Source organism: Symphalangus syndactylus, chromosome 7 (assembly GCF_028878055.3).
Source record: "Symphalangus syndactylus isolate Jambi chromosome 7, NHGRI_mSymSyn1-v2.1_pri, whole genome shotgun sequence".
NCBI classification, from domain to species: domain Eukaryota; kingdom Metazoa; phylum Chordata; class Mammalia; order Primates; family Hylobatidae; genus Symphalangus; species Symphalangus syndactylus.
This window is the reverse complement of record NC_072429.2, coordinates 143065813-143089612: the sequence shown is the minus strand read 5'-3', so window position 1 is coordinate 143089612 and position 23800 is coordinate 143065813. Positions and strand designations below refer to the sequence as shown.

General features: G+C 64.2%; 3 protein-coding genes across 32 annotated transcripts in view; 1 reads left to right on the top strand and 2 right to left on the bottom strand.

Moving 5' to 3' along the window:
- Positions 1 to 11866, top strand: part of BOP1 (BOP1 ribosomal biogenesis factor) — a 29943-nt gene extending 18077 nt beyond the window's left edge. For 3 of the 4 annotated variants that reach the window (XM_055287648.2, XM_063643064.1, XM_055287649.2), the window contains 13 exons: positions 8634 to 8788; positions 8874 to 8991; positions 9089 to 9190; positions 9267 to 9479; positions 9558 to 9719; positions 9788 to 9868; positions 9938 to 10007; positions 10089 to 10221; positions 10298 to 10478; positions 10558 to 10846; positions 11294 to 11378; positions 11463 to 11570; positions 11649 to 11866. In XM_055287648.2, coding sequence (XP_055143623.1) covers positions 8634 to 8788; positions 8874 to 8991; positions 9089 to 9190; positions 9267 to 9479; positions 9558 to 9719; positions 9788 to 9868; positions 9938 to 10007; positions 10089 to 10221; positions 10298 to 10478; positions 10558 to 10846; positions 11294 to 11378; positions 11463 to 11570; positions 11649 to 11802 — 1851 coding nt within the window. In that variant the 3' untranslated portion in view covers positions 11803 to 11866. Of the gene's footprint in view, positions 1 to 8633; positions 8789 to 8873; positions 8992 to 9088; positions 9191 to 9266; positions 9480 to 9557; positions 9720 to 9787; positions 9869 to 9937; positions 10008 to 10088; positions 10222 to 10297; positions 10479 to 10557; positions 10878 to 11070; positions 11170 to 11293; positions 11379 to 11462; positions 11571 to 11648 lie in introns of those variants that run through there. The other variant, XM_063643065.1, reaches the window with a different exon arrangement.
- Positions 5213 to 8636, bottom strand: SCX (scleraxis bHLH transcription factor). Its single transcript, XM_055287675.2, has 2 exons — positions 6508 to 8636; positions 5213 to 5590 (listed from the first exon to the last, which is right to left on the bottom strand). Exons 1-2 carry the CDS (start codon positions 7072 to 7074, stop codon positions 5552 to 5554), a joined length of 606 nt encoding a protein of 201 aa, XP_055143650.1. The 5' UTR covers positions 7075 to 8636; the 3' UTR covers positions 5213 to 5551.
- A 173-nt stretch (positions 11867 to 12039) lies between the features above and the next one.
- Positions 12040 to 23800, bottom strand: part of MROH1 (maestro heat like repeat family member 1) — a 115935-nt gene continuing 104174 nt past the window's right edge. For 15 of the 27 annotated variants that reach the window (XM_055287630.2, XM_063643049.1, XM_063643044.1 and 12 more), the window contains 11 exons: positions 23175 to 23329; positions 18981 to 19146; positions 18274 to 18470; positions 15100 to 15237; positions 14659 to 14773; positions 13958 to 14104; positions 13641 to 13829; positions 13178 to 13333; positions 12969 to 13103; positions 12647 to 12882; positions 12040 to 12340 (listed from right to left, as the gene is read on the bottom strand). In XM_055287630.2, coding sequence (XP_055143605.1) covers positions 12286 to 12340; positions 12647 to 12882; positions 12969 to 13103; positions 13178 to 13333; positions 13641 to 13829; positions 13958 to 14104; positions 14659 to 14773; positions 15100 to 15237; positions 18274 to 18470; positions 18981 to 19146; positions 23175 to 23329 — 1689 coding nt within the window. In that variant the 3' untranslated portion in view covers positions 12040 to 12285. Of the gene's footprint in view, positions 12341 to 12646; positions 12883 to 12968; positions 13104 to 13177; positions 13334 to 13640; positions 13830 to 13957; positions 14105 to 14658; positions 14790 to 15099; positions 15238 to 18273; positions 18471 to 18980; positions 19147 to 23174; positions 23330 to 23800 lie in introns of those variants that run through there. The other 12 variants (XM_063643046.1, XM_063643051.1, XM_063643054.1 and 9 more) reach the window with 4 other exon arrangements.

Here is a 23800-nt window from a genome sequence, read left to right as displayed (position 1 = left end):
CGCCTGGAGCTTCACAGACGTGATCTCATCCAGCCGCTGGGACCCCCGGGGAGGTGGGCCGGGGTGGAGGGGCGGGGCAAGGGGGCTGCTCGGCCTTTGCGGAAGCTGCCCCTCCGCTTTGATTCGAGCGGTTGGGAGAAACTGAGGCCGGGTGGCTGCTAAGGCAGAGGGTGCAGCCGCCCACCCTCCCCTGCCTGTGGCCGCGTGTGTCAGGAAAGCGGAGCAGGCTGAGGGATCTGGGTGGCCGTCAGCTCTGGCCAGAGGAGCCGCCCTCTGCTGTCCCTTTCCCGTGCCCCGTGGTGCTGGCCTGGGGCCATCCCCCACAAGGCCTCCACTGGGGTCTGGAGTCTGGGGCTGGGGTGCAGCCTTGGCGGCTCCCCGGTGCCTCCGACCCTGCCTGGGCTGTGAGTCAGGTTCCCGCAGGGATGCAGCCGGGCCTGTCTGCGTCCAGAGCCCGTGGTCCCCTCTGCTCTCGCGCCAAGCGCCGTTAATGGCTTCTCCCAGCTACTGAACCGGCAGCTGCCTCCAGTGCTGGCGGCCTCCGCTCCTCCGGGCCGCCCCCGCCCCCGCGTCCTGGCCCCGCGCACTCAGGCTTGCGTCGCTGCTGGCAGCGCGGCCTCGGCTCAGGTTTCCCGGCGAGCGAACGGCCCTCCCCACGCTGCTTGTGGAGGGCGCCCGGGCCTACAGACCGCCCCAATCTCCCTGGCGGCCATCCACCCCCGCGGCCGCCTGCATGCCTGCCTCCGAGGGGGCTGCTGACTGGGCTGGGGCTGGCCCTCGGGTCTGGTCCCTTTCCACTGAGGAGGGAAACGGGCGCGCCCTGCTACCCAGGCTGTGGGTGGGTGTGTGTAGCCTGACGGCTGCGTGCTCCTTGGCCAGCTTGAAGGCCCTCCTAGGCCTGGCCTGCTGCACTCAGTTGTCCGGTTTGGGAGAGGAGAGACCCTGGGGTCAGTGAGGAGGGGCAGGGAAGCCAGGGCCCGCATGGGGGCACCCTGGGCTCTCGGATGAAGCAGGGCGGGGCAGTGGCTGGCAGGTGGGAGTGGCCTCTTCAGAGCCGCGTCCTCCTGCTTGTGGGCTGCAAGGGTGGTGGGGGCCCTGGCCTGCTGTGCTCACTCGGGGCCAGTGTCCTTGGCAGCTGGAACCCGGGTGGGCAGGGGGGATGCTCTACAGGGCTCTTGAGCGGGGGCTTTGCCCTGGGGCTGGCAGAGCAGCCTGTGGAGTGGAGCCGGGGAAGGCATGGGAGGGCAAGGTCTGTCGGGCAGGTGGTGACGGCTGCAGGCTCTGGGCCCTCTGGGGAGGCCGGCTGGGGAGAGCTGGGTCTGGGTGTGTGTACCAAGGCTGGGGCTGTTCTGCAGGGGACGGGAGTCCCAGGTGCGTGTGTGTGCGCGGATCAGGACTGGGGGAAAGGTCTCCAGAATTAGATTTTGGAGGTGTCTGGAGTTGGGGGCTGGGCAGGCGTGGACCTCTAGAGCCCTGTCCCCACCCCACCTGGAAGCTGTAGCTCTGAGTTGTGGGGCTCAGAGCAGGCCGAGGAGGGGTGAGCACTGGTGGATGTCGGTGGGGGGGTGTTTGGGGTGTCATGCCCCACCCCCAGCATCCTGCAGGAGTTTCTGGGAGCCCCTGCTTAGGAGATGCCAGGCATTGGGGTGCTCTGCCTGGGAACAGCCAGTGTCCCTGGGCCAGCCCCAGCAGAGACTGAGGCAGGCCAGGTCTGGAGGAACCCCTGGGTCTGCAGTGGCTTCTCTCCAGCCTGCAGACCCCCAGGGGGTGACTTGCTGCCCTCCCAGCTGTGGAGGTGCAGGGACCCCTGGGTCAGTAGTGGCTTCTCTCAGTGGTGGAGGTGCCGGGAGAAGGCCGAGCTGTGTGCCCAACCTCTAGAAGGGCAGATGCGTGGTTGGCGGGAGCCGGGCCGGAGCTGAGGGTGTCTGGGCTGGTGGCTCCTCCTGCCTGGGGCCCCACCTTGGGCTGGGGTCGCTCAGCTGGTTTGGACTTTGAGGAGGAGGAGACTAAGCAGGACCTGGCTTTCTCCCCTCTGGCCCCGGTGCCAGGGCCCAGCACCCCTGCTGGAACCTTCAGTAGGGTGAGATGCAGCAGGTGAGCCTCCCGCCCTGGCCTTGCCCTGAGCACTTTGACAGATAAAACCCTGAGGAAGAGGAGGCGGCGGCGGCCTCACGTCGCACAGGAAGGCCGTGTGGCGCTCCGAGACAGGCGGGCGTTTTGTGCAGGGGAGCGGCGCGAACGCTGAACACTACCCGCATTGTAATCGGAGAGGGGCTGGGGAAGAGAGAGACGGAGCGAGGGCGGCTGACCCCACGCTCCCGGGGGACAGGTGGGAGAGGCGGAACGAGGAGAGAGTGAAGGATTCCAGAGGTGGGCCGGCTTCCTCTCTCGCAGACAGACACGGGAGGAGGCGGGCAGCGGGCCAGCCCCATACCTGCAGTTCCAATCTGTGGTCCTGACAGCTGCAGCCACTTTGGGGAGGGGGAGGGAAGGGGGCTCATCGAGAGCGGAAAAATCCCAGCCGACACATCAGCCGGTTGCGGCCTGTGTCCGGTGCAGTCTGGGCTGGGGGCCTGTCCTTGGGGCTGGGCGGCCCCCAGGAGAGCCCTGACGCTGGGTCTGTGTGTGCCCCCGGCCCGCCCGGGCTCTCGGTGCGGGGCCTGACCCGGAGGGGTCACATGTGTTTCCTGGCAGCCCGCAGGTGCTGCGCAGGGCGGGGCGGGTGGTGGGCGCAGGCGGCCGTGATGAATCATGTGTCCCGCCAGCAGCTCGTTCCCCAGGCTGGGGACAGGAGCTGACAGCTGAGGCCCAGCAGAGTGTTTCCAGCCCAGCTCGGCTCACAGGGGCGGCTGCTGGCCCAGGGTGCAGGCTGGGGCCCCTTCCGTCCCAGCTGCCTCTGTGGGGCACAGGCGGAGGGAGCCCTGGGTCTCTGTGGAGGTGAGGCCAGCACTCTGGGAAGGGAGCCAGGGGCTGTGGTGGGCAGGGAGCACCTGCCACTCGTCTGCCCGGCGGCTGTGAGCTGCGAGTGGATTCGGGTGGGCCGCCGCAGGCCTGGGGGTCAGCCCACGCCACCCCCGGTCTGGTTTGAATTTCTGGAGCAGTGGAGGGTGACGGAGTGTTCCTCCCCCGCCCCTCCCCTCTTGCTGGCTGGCGGGCCGGGCCCTCGGCCGCTGCTACCGGTGCAGCTCAGGGAGCGGCTGGGCTGGCTGCCCAGGCCTGAGGCGGAGGGCTTGGCTGTGATGGCTGTGAGTGCTGCACCCCAACCAGCAGGGCCCTGGGGATCCTTTCAGCTGTGAGGCCTCCACGTTGTTGTTCCCTGTTCCCTTCTAGCCTCGTTAGATACCCCAAACTCTGACCCCAGTCCACGGGGGCTCTGACGCCTCTTTCCCCTGTACTCCCTCTTGACCCTGCCCAGACCTCCCCAGCCCGGTCTGCACCTTCCCACCTGCTCTTGTCTGGCCTCCTGCATTCCCGCTCCGAGCTGGCTCTGCCCTGTCCTTGGTGCCGGCCGCCGACGCCCCGCACCTGCCTGCTCAGGCCAGCAGCCCCTGGTGTCCCTGCCCTGGGGACTTTCAGTATCTTCCATCCGATTTGTCCCCAACGCTGACCGGCCACTGAGGTGGGGGTTTCATGTGGAGGTTTGCAACCCCCACCAGGCCCAGGTCTGGAAATGGGAGGCCTGGAGGTGAGGGGTAGGTGGGCTATGGACCCTCCCTACAGAACTACACCCAGTGCCCAGTGGAGGGAGGGGGGGCGTGGGCGCCATGGGCCTTAGGGTGCTATGCAGAGTGCCTGGCCTGGCCATGCTCCTGGGTCCACCCTGCTCCTCACTCACCAGCGCCTTGGTGCCTGGGAGGGTGGCGGGGCGGGGGTGTGAGGAAAGCTCCCGAAAAGGGAAGGGGCTGCCTCAGCCCCTAGCTGCATCCCCACGTCCCCTGGGCCCTGGCTTCCCGGCGGGCGGAGGCTTCTGCAGTGACTGAGCTTGTCCTCTCCTCCCCTCCCTCTGGCCAGCTGTGGGCTCCTGCAGGATTAGGGAGAGGAAATTTGGGGTTGGGTTTCTCTCTGAACGAAACCTGCCGTTGTGACTTTTTATGCTGTTATATTTCTATCAGATTGGACGCAGCCCCCCTCTAGCCCATAATGGCTCTGGCTTTGAGAATTTCCTCCAAAATTACACCACTGCTTCCTGCTCCGCCGCTCCCTGGAGCCTGTCTTTGCAGAGGAGGGGCAGGCCTGGGCCAGCCCTGCACCGATGCCCACGTGGGCCACAGCACCTGGTCTCCCCCCCGAGGGTGCGTCCGTGCCTGTGCTAGCGGGGAACTGGGGCCGGCTGCCGCCCTGACGCCCGCACCTGGCACCGTCAGCCATTGTCCATCCAGCCGGAAGTTAGGCTGTGGCCTGGCAGGGTTGGGGGGAGGTGGTCCACACAGCACCGCCCGCCTTTCTTCTCTCTGTGCCCACTGAGCTCACACCACTAAACGGTAATTGTCACCTGCAGGATTTTAATGGCCGGCCAGCTGTGCACACAGCGCTGTGGGGGCCAAACCCACCTCCTGTGGTGGGCGGGTCTTCAGGGGGCTGCGTGGGACATGGTGGTGGGAGGAGGGTGGCCAGGGGTCCTCCTTCCCATGTGGGCAGTGCTTCCAGGGGCCAAGTGGCACTGGTGCATGAGGAGATGCCCCTCTCTCCAGTCAAGGCTCGTGGAGGCAGGACACCCACTGCCTTCGCTGGGGCTGGGAGCCCACCCCCTCTGCCAGGCAGCACAGCTTGCTCCACTCCTTGTGGCCACATGCAGTGCCCTCCTCACCCTCAGGGCCCCTGGGTGCCCGACAGGCCCGAGAGTGGGGTCCCCCTGCCCTGCTGCTGCCTCTGTCCCTGCCGCTGCCTCCCTGTCCCTGCCTTATGGCATCCCTGCCTTGTGCCTCACTCTCCCCATCTTCTGCCACGCAGCTCCTCCCCCACCCTCTCTCCCTGCGTGGCTCCCTTGTCCCCACCCCACAGCTTCCTGATATGAGGCTCTGTGGGTGAGCTAAGCCCGTCCTCACTGCCTCAGCCCAGGGAGGGGTGGCCCTGAGCCTGGAAAGTGGGGGCTTCCCAGGGAGCCGGGGTACTTGGCCCAAGGAGGATGGGACCACCAAGGGTGGGAATGGAGGCTCAGGCTGGGGGCTGGGGGTGAATTCTGAACCTTTTATGAGGACAGTTGGCCTCCATATTTGGAAGATACTGTTTTGTTTTTAATTATACAAAATTTTCAGACTTTATATTATCATATCAAAAACACAAGACACCATCACACAGTGGCCGGAAGAAAAGCCAGCGCAGAAAGTTCCAGTGGGCCCGGGCAGGTGCTGGGGCCAGCGCAGAGTCCCGCTGCCGGCGCCTGTCTGTACGTCCGTCTGTCCCTTGGCCCTGCTCGCAGCCAGGGCTGGCCTGGGGGCATGCTTGTGGTGGGCCTTGCCCAGCTCAGGTCCAAGGTGGGGGCTGTCTGCGGTCACCCCGGGCATCCACCTCCCCCAGCAGCGTCTGCCTCCTGGCTGCTGCCGGCCACCTCCTAACTGCGAATCGCTGTCTTTCTGTCGCGGTCCTTGCTCTGCAGAGGGGAGGGAGGAGTGTCAGGCCCCGGCAGAGCCCAGTGCCAGTCTGCGCCTCTCTGGCCTCCCTGCTGGGTGCCATCTCAGGTGGCCAGCGCCGAGGCACCTCCTTCCCGGCTCTCCCCAGCTTCCCTCAAGCGTTTTGGGGAGGGGAGCATACTGCTGCACAGCCGAAATTGTAAAATTAAATTTCCCAGATGTTCAGGCCCCAGGAGCTCGCGCGTGCTGTCTGGAGAGGAAATGGGGATTGGGAAAAGCCGTGCCGTATTTTCTCCCTGCTCACCCTGCTTTTCCGGTGCCACCAAGCACAGCAGGAGCTGTAAATCACAGCTGGCCAGCTCTCCTGCAGGGGCCCTCACCCCCAGCCCCCACATCTCCTGCCAGCCTCTGCCTTCGTGTCCCATGGCCCACGCCTCGGGCAGCCCTACAGGACCTGGTGTCTTGGTGTGCAGCGTAGGTGGGGTACGGACAGCAGGTGCCCAAGGTGGCTTAGGCCAGTGGTGGGCCGCAGGGGCTAAGACCCCGGGGTCCTTCCTCTCTTGCCTTGCAGCCTATTTCTGAACTCAGCTGTTTTCACTCCACCTTTCAACTTACTGAAAAGGGAAGCTCGCAGCGGCCTGGTCCAGCTCCCCAGCCTCCCCGCCCTGGGTGGGCCCCTTTGGCCATCCCTAGCTCTTACCCCTCATGCAGCTCCCTGCAGGGGACTCCACACTCCCCTGGGAGCCGAGTGTCCTAGGGACACCCTGGAGAGGAGCCCCAGGAGAAGGCCCCAGCCCCCAGCAGGCCTGTGTTACAGGTGTGCCTGCCTGTGCCCTGTTGGGGAGCCCTGCCCGTGCGGCCTCGCCTCCTCTGCTTGGCAGGTGTGGGCTGAGGGGCGCGTTGGAGGCCCCCTCGGCGCCCCACGGCCCGTGCTCACCAACTTTCTCTGGTTGCTGAGGCAGAAGGTGCAGATCTGTTTGGGCTGGGTGTTCTCGCCGTCGCGGGTGGGAGGCGGCGGGGGCGGCGGCGGGGGGCTGCCGGCGCGCGCCGCGTGGAAGAAGGCGGGCCCGGAGTGGCAGGGCTGTCCGTCGCCGCAGGCCTCGCCCGCCAGCAGCACGTTGCCCAGGTGCGAGATGTAGCTGGAGGCCAGGCGCAGCGTCTCAATCTTGGAGAGCTTGCGGTCGGCGGGCTCGGTGGGGATCAGCGTGCGCAGCGCCGTGAAGGCCGTGTTCACGCTGTTGGTGCGGTCTCGCTCGCGCGCGTTCGCCGTGTGCCGCTGCCGGGGCTCACGGCCTGGCCGGCCCCCTGACCCCCCGCCCCCGGCCCGCCGGCCCCCCGCCCTCCGCCGGGCGCCCTGGAGACCGCAGCGCGCCGCGTGCACGCGACAGGGTTTCTCGTCGGAGCCCGAGCTGTCGCTGCCGCGGTCCTCGTCCTCCGACAGCGGGCTCACCTCGGGGTACAGGTAGCGGCCCGGCGGCGCCGGGCGCAGCGTGGCGAAGGACATGGGGCCGGCGGGGGCGCGGCGTCAGCTCTGTCGCGCGCTGCTCATGCCGCCTCCTGCGGCCGCCGCGGGCCTCGCGGGCCGGCCGGGGCGAGGCGCGGGGTCTCGGTTGCGCCGTCTCGGCTGCGCCCCGCGGTGGCAGCTGCCGGGCGCCGCGCGCACATGTGCGTCCCGGGCTGGAGCGGGGCCCCGAGCTGCGTCTTTATAGCGGCGTCCCGGCCCCTCCCCCGCGCACGCCCCGCCCCTCTCAGCCTGGAGGCTCCTCGAGCAGCGACCGCCGCATCCCTCGGCCTTCTGTGGCCACGCTTTGGCGGGGGCGGGGTGGGGGTCTTTAGGGCATCGTTCCGTCTCTGGGGATGCAGAGGAAGTGGGAGGTCGCTTCTGGGCTGTAGTTACTCAGGGCCCCAAAACTGCAGTGCCCTCCTCCCCGGGAGAGGGGAGGAAGGTCAGCAGGACCCACCACCCCGTTTTCTCCCGTGGCACAACTGAGTTAACCCAGCCGCCCTGGCCCTGCTGCCTGACCGCACCCTGTCTGTCTCTGCCTCCCATGTGCGCCAGCGCCTGCCTGTGCCAGGCCGTGTGCAGGGGGCGGGCACAGGCGAGTATTCAGGGGCCTAGAGCTCAGTCTCTCCGCCTGTCTGTCCTGCACCTGCCTCTCCAGGCTTGGCACAGACTGTGTGCCTCCTGCTAGCTGGCCAGGTCCCCTGTTCCTGTGCTGTGTGGACCTCTCACCCCGTCGGTCTCCTTGCCCTCTCCTCCTTCCCCCGTTCCTCTCCAGGGCAACCAGGCCCCTCAGGAAACACACACACACCCTCATTATCCAATTTGGGGGTGGCCCCCTATCTCCATGAGGAGGAGAGGGAAGGACCCTCAGCAGGGGGCAGGGCCCAAGGGGTCCCTCCTGCGGCAGGGGCCCGGCAGGCTCCCAGCTGTGCTCTGTCTTGCCTGGGCCCCTCCCCGTGGCTACTGTTGCAGGAAACAGCCGCCTGGGCAGCGGTCCCCAGGCTGGAAGGAGCGAGGGTGGCGGCTGGCAGGGGCTGCAACCAGGAATGTACGTCCAGGAACGTGGCTGTTCTGTCTGGGGAGGGGCCGAGGGCAGATGGTGGGGGGTCCCCCACAGAGAGGTCTTGGCTTCTGCCTCTCTGTGGAATGGGTCAGTTGGGGTCTTCCCCGAGTCCCCGTCTTACAGCTGCCCACTTCTGCCTAAGGCCCCTGCCAGGGGAGGGAGCCCGCGGGTGATGAGGTCATCCCTGTCTGTGGCTGCCCAGAGCCCTGGCCAAGGAATCCATTGAGGGGGGAGCTCTGGGGTTGGCACCACTTCAGTGGAAAATGTGAAGGTGCAGCTCCGGCGCCTCCGAGGGCGGGGGTGGGGGCAGCGTGGCCGCCATGCCACGTCAGAACCCAGGGCTGGGGAACGGGCGCAGGTCAGGGCCAGTGACCTCAGGGCACTTGAGGCTGGGCCTGCACTCACCCTGCAGCCTCCTCACCTGCTCCCCTGAGCGGCCTGAAGCGGGGGCGGGCCTTGTAGGGTCAGATGCTGACATGGTGGCCCCCGGCTGCAGGACATCCGGAACACGGTGGGCAACGTGCCCTTGGAGTGGTACGATGACTTCCCCCACGTGGGCTACGACCTGGATGGCAGGCGCATCTACAAGCCCCTGCGGACCCGGGATGAGCTGGACCAGTTCCTGGACAAGATGGATGACCCTGACTACTGGTGAGGGCTGGTGGGGTGGGGCCAGCAGCCAGGGTAGGCCCGAGGGGTGGGGCAGGGCTGGCGGGGTCTGACTGGCGGTCTCCAGGCGCACTGTGCAGGACCCGATGACAGGGCGGGACCTGAGACTGACGGATGAGCAGGTGGCCCTGGTGCGGCGGCTGCAGAGTGGCCAGTTTGGGGACATGGGCTTCAACCCCTATGAGGTAGGTGGCAGCGGCTGGCCCTGGGGAGATGGGGGTCCTGGAGGCACCAGCAGGGCCTCAGCCACCCTGGCCCACATGCCCACATCTTTTCCCTCAGCCGGCTGTCGACTTCTTCAGTGGGGACATCATGATCCACCCGGTGACCAACCGCCCGGCCGACAAGCGCAGCTTCATCCCCTCCCTGGTGGAGAAGGAGAAGGTGGGGCACACGCCCCTGGGGCTTGGCCTGGGCTGCCCGCCCCGCGCTGCCCATCCTGACCCGGCTGTCTATGCAGGTCTCTCGCATGGTGCACGCCATCAAGATGGGCTGGATCCAGCCTCGCCGGCCCCGAGACCCCACCCCCAGCTTCTATGACCTGTGGGCCCAGGAGGACCCCAACGCCGTGCTGGGGCGCCACAAGATGCACGTGCCTGCTCCCAAGCTGGCCCTGCCAGGCCACGCCGAGTCGTACAACCCACCCCCTGAATACCTGCTCAGCGAGGAGGAGGTGGGCCTGCATCCTGGGGCCTGGGACCCTGTCCCCATGCTCCCGTGACCCTCCCCACCCGTGTCTCGGTCTCCACAGCGCTTGGCGTGGGAACAGCAGGAGCCGGGCGAGAGGAAGCTGAGCTTTTTGCCACGCAAGTTCCCAAGCCTGCGGGCCGTGCCTGCCTATGGACGCTTCATCCAGGAACGCTTCGAGCGCTGCCTCGACTTGTACCTGTGCCCACGGCAGCGCAAGATGAGGGTGTGTGGGGGCGGCACACCGGGGGGCGGCACAGGGGGCAAGGCTGACCTGGCGCTCTCCTGCCCCAGGTGAATGTAGACCCTGAGGACCTTATCCCCAAGCTGCCTCGGCCGAGGGACCTGCAGCCCTTCCCCACGTGCCAGGCCCTGGTAAGTGGAGACTAGGGGGCTGGGGTTGCACCCTCCGAGTCTGGCTCCTCACTGCTGCCTCCTCCTCAGGTCTACAGGGGCCACAGTGACCTTGTCCGGTGCCTTAGTGTCTCTCCTGGGGGCCAGTGGCTGGTTTCAGGTGGGTCCGAGCTGGCGGCAGCCTTGAGCTGGGGGGCAGGTGGGATGGCCAGGTGTTGAGAGCTGTCTCTGCTGCATCCAGGCTCCGACGACAGCTCCCTGCGACTCTGGGAGGTGGCCACTGCCCGCTGTGTGAGGACTGTGCCCGTGGGGGGCGTGGTGAAGAGTGTGGCCTGGAACCCCAGCCCCGCTGTCTGCCTGGTGGCTGCGGCCGTGTAAGTGGAGGCCCTGGGGGCTGGGGAGCCAGGGGTGGCACTGTGCTTAGGGGCTGTGTCTGGGCCTGGCTCACAGGGAGGACTCAGTGCTGCTGCTGAACCCAGCTCTGGGGGACCGGCTGGTGACGGGCAGCACAGATCAGCTGTTGAGTGCCTTCGTCCCGCCTGAGGAGCCCCCTTTGCAGCCGGCCCGCTGGCTGGAGGCCTCAGAGGAGGAGCGCCAAGTGGGCCTGCGGCTGCGGATCTGCCACGACAAGGTGCGCATGGTGCATTGGGGGTGAGGCTGCAGTGGGAGGGGCCTGGCTCAGCCAATCAGCCAGCTTTGCTCTCCTTCAGCCAGTGACGCAGGTGACCTGGCACGGGCGTGGGGACTACCTGGCCGTGGTGCTGGCCACCCAAGGCCACACCCAGGTGCTGATTCACCAGCTGAGCCGTCGCCGCAGCCAGAGCCCGTTCCGCCGCAGCCACGGACAGGTGCAGCGAGTGGCCTTCCACCCTGCCCGGCCCTTCTTGTTGGTGGCATCCCAGCGCAGCGTCCGCCTTTACCACCTGCTGCGCCAGGAGCTCACCAAGAAGCTGATGCCCAACTGCAAGTGGGTGTCCAGCCTGGCAGTGCACCCTGCAGGTGAGGGGCGGGGGGGCGGTGCACCCTGCAGGTGAGGGGTGCAGGTGAGGAGTGGGGGGGCGGTACACCTTGCAGGTGGGGGGGGGACGGTGCACCCTGCAGGGTGAGGGGTGGAGGGAGACAGTGCACCCTGCAGGTGAGGGGTGCAGGTGACGGGCGGGGCGGTGCACCCTGCAGGTGAGGGGTGCAGGTGAGGGGTGGGGGGGGGACGGTGCACCCTGCAGGGTGAGGGGTGGGGGGGACAGTGCACCCTGCAGGTGGGGGGGGGGCGCGGTGCACCCTGCAGGTGAGGGGTGCAGGTGAGGAGTAGGGGGGGAGGTGCACCCTGCAGGGTGAGGGGTGGGGGGGACAGTGCACCCTGCAGGTGAGGGGTGCAGGTGAGGGGGGGGGCGTGGTGCACCCTGCAGGTGAGAGCGGAAACACCTGCATCACAGCCTTTGGCCCTAGGTGACAACGTCATCTGTGGGAGCTACGATAGCAAGCTGGTGTGGTTTGACCTGGATCTTTCCACCAAGCCATACAGGATGCTGAGGTGAGGAGAGCTGGGCATGGAGGAGGCCAGCAGAGCCCCTCCCTCCAGCCCGAGCCTGCCTTCAACCTCGTTCCCTCCCCCTAGACACCACAAGAAGGCTCTGCGGGCTGTGGCCTTCCACCCGCGGTACCCACTCTTTGCGTCAGGCTCGGACGACGGCAGCGTCATCGTCTGCCATGGCATGGTGTACAAGTGAGTGCTGACCCTGCCTGGCCCCCTCCCCAGGGCAGTGGTGTCTGGCCGTGTCCTGAGCCCTCCTTGTCCCCACAGTGACCTTCTGCAGAACCCCCTGCTGGTGCCCGTCAAGGTGCTGAAGGGCCACGCGCTGACCCGAGACCTGGGAGTGCTGGACGTCATCTTCCACCCCACCCAGCCGTGGGTCTTCTCCTCAGGGGCAGACGGGACCATCCGCCTCTTCACCTAGCTGTTCCGCCTGCCTGGGGCCAGGGTGGTTGTGCTGAAGTCAATAGAGCCTTACCTTGTGCTGCCTGGTGCTCCCACCTTCTTGAATTGGGCTTGCCAACAAAGCCGCCCCCACCACAGCGCCGAGCCTTCCCCTCACTCAATTTTGCAAAAACAGTGGGGACAACACACCCAGTCCAGGGCACCCTCTGGCCCATCCCCTAAGAGGCTGCAGCATCGCACCCTGTCAGTCACTCGCTGGGAGCAGATGAGTTTATTGGGCACACGGACTCCCACACCCTGTCTGGCCTTGGCACCTCCCTCACTGAGGGGCTTGGGTTTGGTCCCCGGCGGTGCCTGTTCTGGGGCCAGGCCCCTCCAGTCGTGTGCCCAGGCTGTGGTCCTCGGGAGGCGTCTTGAAGCTCAGGCACGGGTCTGGGTGCGGACTCCTCGCTGGGGGTGCTGGCCGGAGCCTTAGGCGAGCTTCACCAGGCGGCCCAGGGCCTCAGCAGCCCTTGTTCGCACCTCGGGGGCCGGGTCCTTCAGCAGGATCTGGAGCGCTGGGGGTAGAGGAGGGGGGTTGCCTGCGGGCTGTGACCTCGGCATGCCCATGCCTGCGCGTGGGCCACGCTCTCCTGACAGCCTCTGCTGGGAGGCTCAGGAGCCAACGGAAAGATAGTTTTTCCTTTTTTAGTGTTTTTTAAGCTCTTTTGGAACAGTTAAGAAGTTTCCGTGAATTACTAGAGACGATGAGGTCACCAGTGACAGGGAAAAAATCCTGAAATCCAGGAAAATCACTTAGTCCCTGCGGGTGCCTACAGGGTCAGCAGGGCCCAGCGGAGGGGCCCCGTGGAGGGGGTGCTCACCCGAAATGAGCTGGTCCAGGTCCACCTGCGGCTGCTGCCTGGGCAATGCGTGCAGCACCAGGAAACCTGTGAAGTGGGGGCATCAGGCGGGGCTGCCGGGCGGCGTGGGGGCGGGGCAGGGGGTGGTGCTTACCGGTGAACAGTGGTGCCGCAGCTCGGACGTCCTCCCAGCTGCTCTTGAAGTAGAACAGGCAGGTGGTCAGGAGGCGGCCCAGCAGGTCTGGGAAATGGTGCATCTGGGGAGAGGCCTGGTCAGTGCTGCATGGCCCCGCCCCACCTGCCACGCCCCACCTGGCCCCGCCCACCTGGCCCCACCCCTCACCAGGTGCTTGCAGGTGGTGTTGAGGAACTCCCCGAAGTGCAGGGCTCGGCCCTCCTGCAGGTGTTTCTGGAAAGCGGCTGAGAGCTCCTCACATGCCAAGTTGGGGCCACACATGCACAGGGCGAACCTGCAGGCCTAAGGGATGCGGCACTGGGGCCGAGTCCAGTTGAGGCCACCCACCCCATCCCACCCACCCCCTGGCTACTCACGCTGGCTACGGTGGCCTGAGGGTCCCGCAGGTGCAGCAGCAGGGGCGCCAGCCCGCCCACCACCTGGTCCAGGAAGATGTCCTCACAGTCTCCGTGGCAGACCTTGTTAAGGTGCCCAAAGAGGCGGATGGATGCCGTCCGGAACTCCATCTTCTCCTGGGAAGGCCATGCAGCATATGTCTCCTCACAGGCTGTGCCGCTGCAGGCCTGCCTGCCTAGCCCCCTGCCACTGATGGGTGCCCTTGCCTGACACGGGCCAGGAAACACCCTGACGGGTGGGGGCTTACGGGTGGGGGCTGCCAGGCCCAGCAAAGCAGCAGCCCTGCAGGTCTGCACTCTCCACGGTCACCTGGCCGCAGTGGGAGACAGGGAGGAGGGTGGGGCTGGGGCTGGGGCTAAAGCTCAGAGTAAGAGGCAGGAAAGGCTGGGGCCCTCTTCCCTCCCCCTGCCCCAGCCAGCCTACACTGTCGAAGAAAGGCCGGATGCGGATGGCCACGTGCAGCAGCCCTGAGCGCAGGTCCCAGGCCTCCACCAGGTGCACCAGCCTCGCAAGGCCCAGCATGGCCTCCAGGGCCACCGGGCTGTGAGGGTTGTCCCCGTCGTCCAGCCCGCCAATCATGGCTGTGAGGAGCTGGGGGCCGTGGGCTCGCACCTGAGGATACCCTACACTCAGCCTGGGTCCCAGAGTCACCGTCTGCTACCCCACAAGACAGGGTGGCCTCCATGCACAGCCCCCCGCCCATGCTGCCTGGGCCCCAGAGGGGCTGGTGGCCACCCCACCTTGTCAGGGCAGCCGGAGGCCAGGTTGGCCAGGCCGCGGAGCACCAGCCTCCGCACGCTGGCGCATGTGTCCTTCTGGCGAGCTGCCAGGCTCTCCAGCAGCGAGTCCAAGAGCATAAGATCGTTGGCCACGTTGCTGTTCAGCAGCTGCAGGCAGAGGTGCTGTGACTTCCCCCTCCCTGCTGACCCCAGGGCCCAACCCACCAGCCCAGGCCAAGAACACCAGAGGCTGCCCCCACGCTGGTGTGGCAGACAGGTGGAGGACCTACTCCCTGGGTCTCAGATCAGTGGCGACCCCTCCCTGTTGTGCCGCTGGGGCCTGCTCTGATGTCCACTCTGCTCTGCTGCACGGCCTTGGGCAAGATTTTGGCATCTTTGGCCACGAAGGCTAAGACCACACCACCAAGGGCACCTGGGGTCCCAGGGACCAGCCCTGTCCAGCTACAGATGTACCCAGCAGGACTTGGGGAGAGTACAGGCTGCAGGCAGCCTGGGTCCTCCTCTCACCAGGAACAGAGGGGGTGTCCCTGGGTGGGACTGAGTGAGTTCTGGCATGGGGGAGGAGGTAGCTAGCGTCCGCATCCCCTCCCTCGCAGACCGCGGTCGAGGGGGCCTTTTAGGGGTAAGAAAAGGGCATCCTGTGCCTGTCCTGAGCAGGAGCCCCACCCTGGTGCCCAGCATCCCTCCCTGGAAGGGCCTACCTCAGCCAGGAAGGCAGTGGTGGTCACCCTCTGGTTCTCATACGCGCTGCTGTGTGTGCATGCCAGCGTCTTCAGCACCAGGGGGAGTCGGGGCCCTGCGTGCTCAGCCATGGCCCTGGGAAAGGGGGCCGCTAAGGGTGCAGGGGCTGTTGCAGTGCTGAACCCTACCCAGGCACCTTCCACCCTGCACAGCCCTGGTCCGCTCCACCGCCAGCTGCCGGGTTCTGGGAGTTCTACGTCTCAGAGATGCCTCCCAGCTTGCCTCGCCAGGCCTCTGCAGGGGGTCCCTCCCTATCCCTGCCCCAGAGAGCGAACAGGCAGGAGCTCAGGCCACCATTGGCCTGACACGCGTGGGCCCCCACCTGATCCTGTCATGTCCCGGGCTCGAGATCTGGTGGAGCCCAGTCAGTGCTGGAGCCGCAGTGGGCTGGGCCCGCTCACCTGGCCAACCTGGTGGCCCCTTCCTCATGCCCCGCCGAGGTCCTGAGCAGCTCCCAGCCTCCCTCTAGGTCCATGCGCTGTACCACATCCTCGCTGCCGCTGCGGAGCAGCATGCACCGCAGGGTGTCCACTGCAGAGCTGCAGGATTGCCAGGGTGCTCAGCTGGTGGGGCACACACGCCCACCTCCCTTCCCGATGAACCCCTCAGGTCTGCACCCAGTGTGTGTTGCCCACCTGGTGGCTAGCCCTATCCCTGCCAGAGCCATCCTCCAGGAAGCAGGCTCTGGGACATCTGCTAGAGGCCCCCCGTTTCCCCACCCAAGGCAAGGACGCAGATGTTGGCTTGGAGGTGAGCTAGTAGCAAGGTCAGCCTGTGGCCACCCGGCCACCAGCCTGAGAGCTGGACACAGGCAAAGGCCCCTGGCCGCAACTGCCTTCCTTTCCGGACACCCAGATGCTGCTGGGCACCCACACCACAGGCGCCCCACCCCTGGGCCTGTTCCTGCTGGCACCTCGGGCTCTCACACCTGTACCCAAGAGACTCCACAGCCCTCTGGGAGGCGAGCAGGTCCCTGATCCATTCCCAGTGTTGGCTGAGGCTGGCTGGCAAGTGAGCGGGAGGATGGTGCCGAGAGCTGGAGGGGCTGCAAGGGTGCTGAAGAGCAGGCGCCCTGGGCGTGCAATGGGGGCCACCTTGGCCAACTCTGCCTCTCCGGACTCCCCAGACCCCCACCAGGCAAGCACCTTGCCCTCTGGTCTCCCTGGCAGTGGGAGGCAGGCCTGGGGCTCAGGCCAGAAACTGGCAGGAAGAGTCTGATGTTAAAGCTTCTACAGGGCCTAGCGTGAGCCTGGCATCGACCATCAGCTCAGATGAGCCCTTCCCTGCTGAGGCTGCTCCACTCCTGGCTGCCAGTGGGCGGGGCGTAGCGTGCTACCCAACAGGCACGGTCTGGGGCAGAGGATGCCTTGCACCAGCGTCCCCACCCAGCAGGACCCTCCATTTCAACTCCACAGCCCCTGCCGTGTGGCTTTCTGCTGCCCTCGAGCACCTCACACTTAGGCCCCCGCTGCCTTTGGACCTCTGTCCCCACAAGGCTTCGTCCTCAGGAGCACCTGGCCCAAAAGCAGACAACCCCTGAGCGGCACGGGCCGTGTGGTGACTGCTGGTTGTGGTGACAGTGCCACTGCCCTGGTCACCTGCTGCCAGGTGTCCCACAGGCCCCTGGTGTGCTGGGAAGTGGAGTGGGCCTAGCAGGGAGCAAGTGGCCCTGCCAAGCTGGGGGCCAGGCCCTACTCGCCTGGATGACGTATGAGGCCCTCATGCAGGTGGGATCTAGGAGGAGGGTGTGGTGGGCACAGGAGCATGAGACAAGCTTGTTAGAGATCTGGTGATGGGCCCCATGAGGCTTCTGGACGGTTGGGTACACAGGGCCGGTGATGCCGGCAGGAATGAGGCAGCCTGAGGGCTGGACAGGAGCTGTAGGAGCTGAGGGCCATGGGGGTCTTGGCAGCCCAGGAAGGAGGTGCTGGGGGCCTGCTCCCAGTATCCCACTGTCCCCATGGGGTGTGCCTGGGTGGTCTGGTGCTGAGCAACAGCAGGACCAGCCCCTCACACGGCCCTTGATGAGTGTCCCCAGGCTCCTCTCTCTCAGGGGTTCCCTCCCCAAGGTAGGACGTGCTAGAAGGCAGCTCTGGGAGAGCCAGGAGTCCCATGGTTCCAGAGTTGGGGCCTGATCTTTGAGCCCAGGTAGCCTGGGTGCCAAGGGGGCTTCTAGCCCTGGGAACAGGACAGCCAGCACTGACCACAGGCAGAGGACAGAGCCACACCAGTCACCGCAGTTCCCGGGAGATGCCCTTGACACGTATAGGCTGGGCCAGCCGCAGGCGGAGGGAGACCCACAGGGCCACAGTCAGTTTAGCTGGGCCTCATGGTCTGCGCTGGGGCCCGGCTCGAGTGCAGCCCTGCCTCCAGCTCCACACCCTGCTCCAGGCCTCCAGGCTTGCAAGGTGCCATCTGGACCAGGGGCCGCGCTGCAAATGGCGCAGGCGCAGCAATTCACAACCAGCCTCGACAAATCTAACGGGAAGCGTGTGTTTGGCTCAGGAATGTGTTAGTGATTTGGAAGAGGGTGCCTCCCTTGCTTGTGTGCCCAAGACATTTAAGAATGTGGCACCCACAAGGGTCTGACCCACTGGCGGACGGCCTGTACGCCAGGCTCTGCAATCGTCCCAGTGAAGGGGTACCTGGGGGCGGGCGTGGGGCCCACAGCTCGGGGAGGCCCCACAGCTCGGTGGCAGTCCCGCAGCTTGGGGCGGAGGCACTGATTCGCAGCAGGCCAGGCCCGGGGGCTGGTGGCTGCCCCATCCCATTCACATTTTCCACTCAGTTTGCTAGGGGCAGAGCAGCGCTGGCAGCCGGCCCCACTGGGCTTTACGAGCTGGCCTGTGGCTGAGCAGCCTGTGGTGCTGGGGCAGGGAGAGGAGGCTGAAGTGAGGCTGTCCCCCTGGTGTGTCCTAGCCAAGGTGCACACCCAAACCTGGGCGCCTGGGTGGGACGGAACCAGAGCCCTCCTGGGCAGGTGGGGCATGGCGGCCCTGTGTTCACATGGGCTCGTGGTCCTGGGGTCAGGCCACACAGCCACACCTGCCCAGGGTGTCAGCTTCCTCTGTCTGTGCTATGGCCCCAGGCAGGTGTGTAGGACCTGAAATGCTTTATGTCAGGCACCTTGGCAGCTCTTACGTGTGGGGCTGTGAGCACGTGCCAAATGCCACTCTGCTGGGGCAGTTTCAGGGACAAAGCTGGTCCTGCCATGGTTGGCCCCAGCCTATACCCCAAAGACTCCCCACAATTCCACTCCCAGGAGAAGGCACCACCCTGATCCTGCCTGAGCTGCCACTCGAAGCCTCCACCAGCTGCCTGTGTTCAGCACCACTGTGCAGACCGCCCGCAGAGGCGAGGAGGGAGGCCTTCACAGCCAGTGTGAGAAGGGTGGCCATGGATGTCACCACTGACAGCTCAGCCCTGCACCTGGGTGAGGCGCCAGCTCCCTGGGAGCAAAGTCACTCCCACACTCCCCACGGTTCAGATCTGCCGCCCGCCCCCACCATGCGCGTGCACACACATGCCTGTGCTTCCGAATCAGTACTGGAGGTGGGAAGCGGGGACCCAGATACCTGCAAGGTTCCAGGTTCCTGGTGGCTAGGGCTGGACTGGCACCCCTCCTTTCCTGGGACTGCAGGTTCCGGGGCAGCTGGACACCCACGGTGCAGCTGACGCGCAGCAGAAGCGCCACAAACAGCTGGGGGTAGAGCTCTAGCACCGCGGGCCCCGCTGCAGGCGTGGACATGACCTCAAACAGTGCACAGGTAGCCTGGGGGGAGAAGTCACCACAGGGCCATGCCTCCCTCCAGGCCGCACGAGATCTGAGCCCTGCACCCAATGAGCCTGCATCATGTGCTCAGAGGTCTCAGATCCCAGCTGCAGCGCAGGAATGGCGAGGCGCACCACTGCATAGCTTGGCCCTCAGGGGTAGAGGCAGGAGACAGGGACAGAGGGGCAATCAGCCTTCACAGGACAGACCTCAGGCCATCTGTTCTCAGCTCCTCAGAAAGGAGGAGGGAATTCTCACAGCTGCTTTACTGCTTAAAACACTGCCAAGCTGGGTTTATTTTTTTCCGCAGGATAAAACATGAAGTGGTCTCCCCTGGGGGCCCACACCTGTGAGGCCTTTACGAGCCTGAGCTCAGAGCTCGCAGCCCGGTGCTGCCTCCAGGTGCCCGTGGGGTGGTGTCCAGGCCACCTCATCGAAAGGCTTCCCCCCGGGCACCCAGGCAAGCGGGGCAGGGACAGCGTGTCAAGTGGCCCTGAGAGCCCGACTCACCGAGAGAGGCAGCAGCGTGGCCACGCGGTCTGGGGTGCGGCCCAGCAGGAAGGCCCGGCTCTCCTTGAATGGGACGTCCCTACTCATCTTCTCCAGCAGCAGCCCCAGGACCTGGGCAGCCAGGCGAGGCTCCACCGCCAGCGCCCGCCACAGCATGCAGGTGTGGCTGGAGTAGGGCAAAAGGAGAGTCACCTTGAGGCCGTGGCTGGTCAGGGCACTGCCGGCACCTGGGCCGGGCATCCCTGCCCACCGCCACCTGGGTGCCGTGGACCCTGGCTCCACGACGCTTAGACATGGCCACCAGGCTCAGCTGCAGCCAGCTGGGAAATGGCCTCTTGGCCTCAGATCTGAGCTCACCCCTTCCCCTGACTCCAGGGGTCTGTAAACAGAGCTGGCAATAAAGGACACAGAGAAAAATCTGGGTCTATACACACAGGGCCCAGGGCAGTGGTGTGGGAGGTCCCTGGGGAGCTGCTGGGAGGGAGAACAAATCTTCCCTGGAGGAAGCAGCATCTGGCCCAGGCCTCAGGACGGCACAGGGTCAAAGAGCGCAGCTCCCAAGGAGACCTGGCAGTGCTGCCAAGAACACTCGGACAGCGCCGCAGACGCACCGTGAAGCAGCTACGCTCAGCGTTTGCAGAAATAACCAACTTTGAATATGACGAGAACTGGAAATTCTAAAAACAGATACAGCAAATTTAAAAGAAAACCAAACAGCCCTTTTAGAAATGAAACACTAAAGTACTCAGTGGACATACTTGGTGCCAGTCTAGATACAGTAGAAGAGAGAAACAGTAAATAGGAAGATTAAGAAATTACTCAGTGAATAGGAAGATAAAAAAATTTCAGATAAATTATTACAGAGAAAGAATAATGTGGGAAGGCAGAGGACAGAATAAGAGATGCAGAAGACGGAATGAGGGCTAACGTACATTTGCTGGATGTCCCAGGGGCAGAGGAAACAATGGCTGACAAGGAGTAGGTTGGGTTTTTCAGAACTGATGAAATATACTGACCTACAGACAGGGAGCGCTGAAGCCGCCTGGCAGAACAAATGAAAAGCAACCCCCACCCGCAAACTGCAGACGAGCAACAAGCAGGAAGTGGCTTCCTGGACAGATGCGGTGCTAGGAGACTTCACCTGGCTCTCAAGAGCAACAACAGAAGCCAGAAACAGTGATGTGCTGTCACACACCTGAACAAACGCCACTGAACTAAGATACTAAGCCACACAAAGAACAGTCACAAGGGATGGCCAAATAAAGACATTCTCAAGCAAACAAAGGCGGACAGTGCACCACTGATCCTCGTGGAGGGAATTCCAGATGTCCTTCAGGCAGAAGGCAAGCAGCAGAGGGCTGGGCGTGAGCGTGGGGAGCAAATGACCTGGCAGGGAACGTGGACAAACGCACAGGAGGGCAGGCACACAGCACGCACCAGCAAGGACACGGTGGCCGTCGCTGAGGCACCAGGAGGCCCCAGACTCAGCCACTGTGGGTCCCCATGAGGCTGCATATGACAGCCAAGCCAACCTGTGCCCAGGGAAGGGCTGGCAAGCTTCTGACCAGGACAGACAGTGGCTCAGGCCTTGGGGGCCGGGTGGCCTCTGGCAGCTCATCAAGCCTGCCGCTGTAGTGCGAGAGCAGCCACAGACAGCGTGGAAGTGGATGGAGCGGCTGCTTCCGAAAGCTTTAACTCATGGACACTGGAATCAGGATTTCCTATCATTTTCATGTGTCATGAAATATTCTTTTGGTCTTTTTCTGACCATTTATGAATGCAGAACCCATCCTTAGCTCACGGGATGGCGGGGTGGAGATGGCCACAGTGACTCCACTTCTTTTTTTTTTTGAGACAGAGTCTTGCTCTGTCGCCAGGCTGGAGTGCAGTGGCGCGATCTCAGCTCACTGTAACCTCCACCTCCCAGGTTCAAGCGATTCTCCTGCCTTGGCCTCCCAAGTAGCTGGGATTACAGACACGTGCTGCCACGCCCAGCTAATTTATAAATATGAAATAAATTTTATGTATTTTTTGAGACGGAGTCTCGCTCTGCCACCCAGGCTGGAGTGCAGTGGTGCGATCTCGGCTCACTGCAAGCTCCGCCTCCCAAGTTCACACCATTCTCCTGCCTCAGCCTCCCGAGTAGCTGGGACTACAGGCACCCGCCACCTTGCCTGGCTAATTTTTTGTATTTTAAGTAGAGACAGGGTTTCACGTTAGCCAGTATGGTCTCAATCTCCTGATCTTGTGATCCATCCACCTCGGCCTCCCAAAATCCTGGGATTACAGGTGTGAGCCACTGCGCCTGGCCATGCCTGGCCAATTTTTATATTTTTAGTAGAGACGGGGTTTCGCCATGTTGGCCAGGATGGTCGCAAACTTCTGACCTCAGGTGATCCTCCTGCCTCAGCCTCCCACACTGCTGGGATTACAGGTATAGGCCACAGTGCCCGGCCTTGATTCCACCCCTATATACACACGAAAGAGAAATGCATGCTCTACCCACCAACAGACACTCCCAGGAACGTTCAAAGCATCGCCATCCCCAGCAGCCCCAAACCAAAAACAACCTGAATGTCCATCACCTAGAAACAGACACACGGTGCAGCCCACACGGCACCCAGCACTACCGGGCAAGGAGGAAGGATGGGCAGCAGCACCGCCGTGCTAAGCAGAGGCCGGGAAGACCCACCACACAGCACAATCGCCAAAACCTCTAGTGGTGGCGGTCAGGTGGCCGTGACCCTCTAGGGGACTGAGGGGCACACAGGAGTCTGCTGGGGACCGGACACCTCCTCTGCCTTGACCTGGAAAGTCCCGCAGGACCCAGTGACTCCGTGCTTGCCCTTTGTGTGAGCCACGCCTCCACGGAAAACGAAAACAGAGTGACTGATGAGCCAGGCGGTAACCGCGGAGGAAATACAAGTCAACACTGGCTGTGCCCAAGACCAACGGTCATGACGACTCAGGCGCCCAGCAGCCCAGCCAGACCCAGACCTCAGCCTGCATTCGGGGCTGATGCTGGACTTCAGCGAGGACACATGCAGCCACCTTTAGGGCAAACGCTAGAAGAAAAGGAACAGACTGAAGGATTGCAAACTGAGTGGAGAAAGTGAGGTAAGAGGGACACTGTCAATCTAAAAAAGGACAAGAAAGAAGATTTTTAAAAAACAAAACGTGTAACAAAGATGCAAAAGATATGACAGTGGATTCAAACTCATTCTATCAGTAACAAAATGCAGCTATTTACCATGCAAGAGATTTAAAACAAACACACAGAAAGATCAACAGTGCCAGGAAGGAGCAGGGCCACCAGACAAGTGCACCTCTGAGCAGAAGGTGCCTGCGGGTCCCCCCTGCCAGGAGGAAGTGGGCATTGCAGCTTGGATGCACCTAATGGGAGGGCCTCAGAGCATATGAAAAAAAGCAAAGCTGACAGGGTAAAGGGCCAGGTGCAAGGAAACCTGCATCCACACGGCAGCCTCGTGCCCTCGCCTGCCAGGGGAAGGGTCACTCTGCCTTGCCCAGCATGGAGTCTCCTGGAAGTCACAGGTGCCAGCCTCTGTCCACCACTAAGATGGCAAAGAAAGGAAGGGCCAGCAGACCCATGCTCCGGAGGCCTCAGCGAGGAAGGGGGATGCCAGTGGCTGCTGGGTGGTAGACACGCCCTGCCCTTTGCTGGGAGCTGGGAGGTGTGAGTTTGGGAAGACACAGTGATGTATGGTACAGACAAGGTTGTCCTTGGGCTCCTGAGGGGGCTCAGATCAGGCAGTTCCGGGGGATCTGCTCACAGGCAGCAGTGGATGCCCTGCAGAGGACAAGGCTTGGGGCAGCTGGAACCAAGACACAGGGTGAGGGGCAGCCTCCAGTGTCTGCTGGAGCCTGGGGCTGACAGAGAAGCCAGGCAGTTTCGGGACCTTAGAGGAAGGCAGAAACAGCAGCTTTCCTGTGGGGGTGCTGTGCAAGGCCCACAGGGGCCAGTGAGGATCCCAAAACGCCTGGAGGGGAGTGGTCCCCACGGGTACCTGAGAGACTGGGGCCTGTCTCCATGTCACTTTCTGTCCCACATGGCCTACAGCCATGGGAACTCATGCAGAAAGCCAGGGTGCACAAAGTTGGGGTACAGAGCCAGGTGGAGGGCTTGGGGAGCATCATTCCAGAGGGACCCCTAAGCCTGGAGTCTGAGCTAGGTACCTGTCCAAGGGCAAGGGGCTGCCCAGGAGGCTGGACACCATGGCCGCGCAGTGCTGGGTGGCCAGGAGGTACACACTGTGCTGGGCAGCCGGCAGGATGTGCTCTCCCTGGGCCTCCTGAAGCTTGGAGCGCAGCACGCTCACAATCTCGGGCACCTGTAGATGGGCGGGACACGGCGGTCAGGCCATGCGTGGGGGACAGCTGTGGGCACACCTATGCCACCCCAAGGGGGTGGGGCCATGAGGGAGCCCCATGAGATGCAGAGCTCTATATTGCTGGTGCCAGCCTGAGGCAGGACCAGGATCCCCTGTGGGCCACGGACAGCCCAGAAGCCAAGGAACTGGAGCCACGACCTGGATTCCTTGTGCAAAGTGGCCAGTGCCCTGGGAGGTAGAGGAAGCGCTGAGGGCACATATGGCCCAGAGGCTGGTGCGGAGCTGGGCAGGCATCCAACACAGCCAGTGGCCCCATGCCCTCACAGCACGCCTGCTGGGTCCAACTCTCAGGCTCCCCTGGCAGGCCCACCGGAGAAAGGACCCACACAGCTGCCAACTGCACTCCTGCAGGAGTTGGGCTGGGGACCTGGCGGGGAGGGAGAAGGAGACAGATTCCCAGACCGAGGCTGG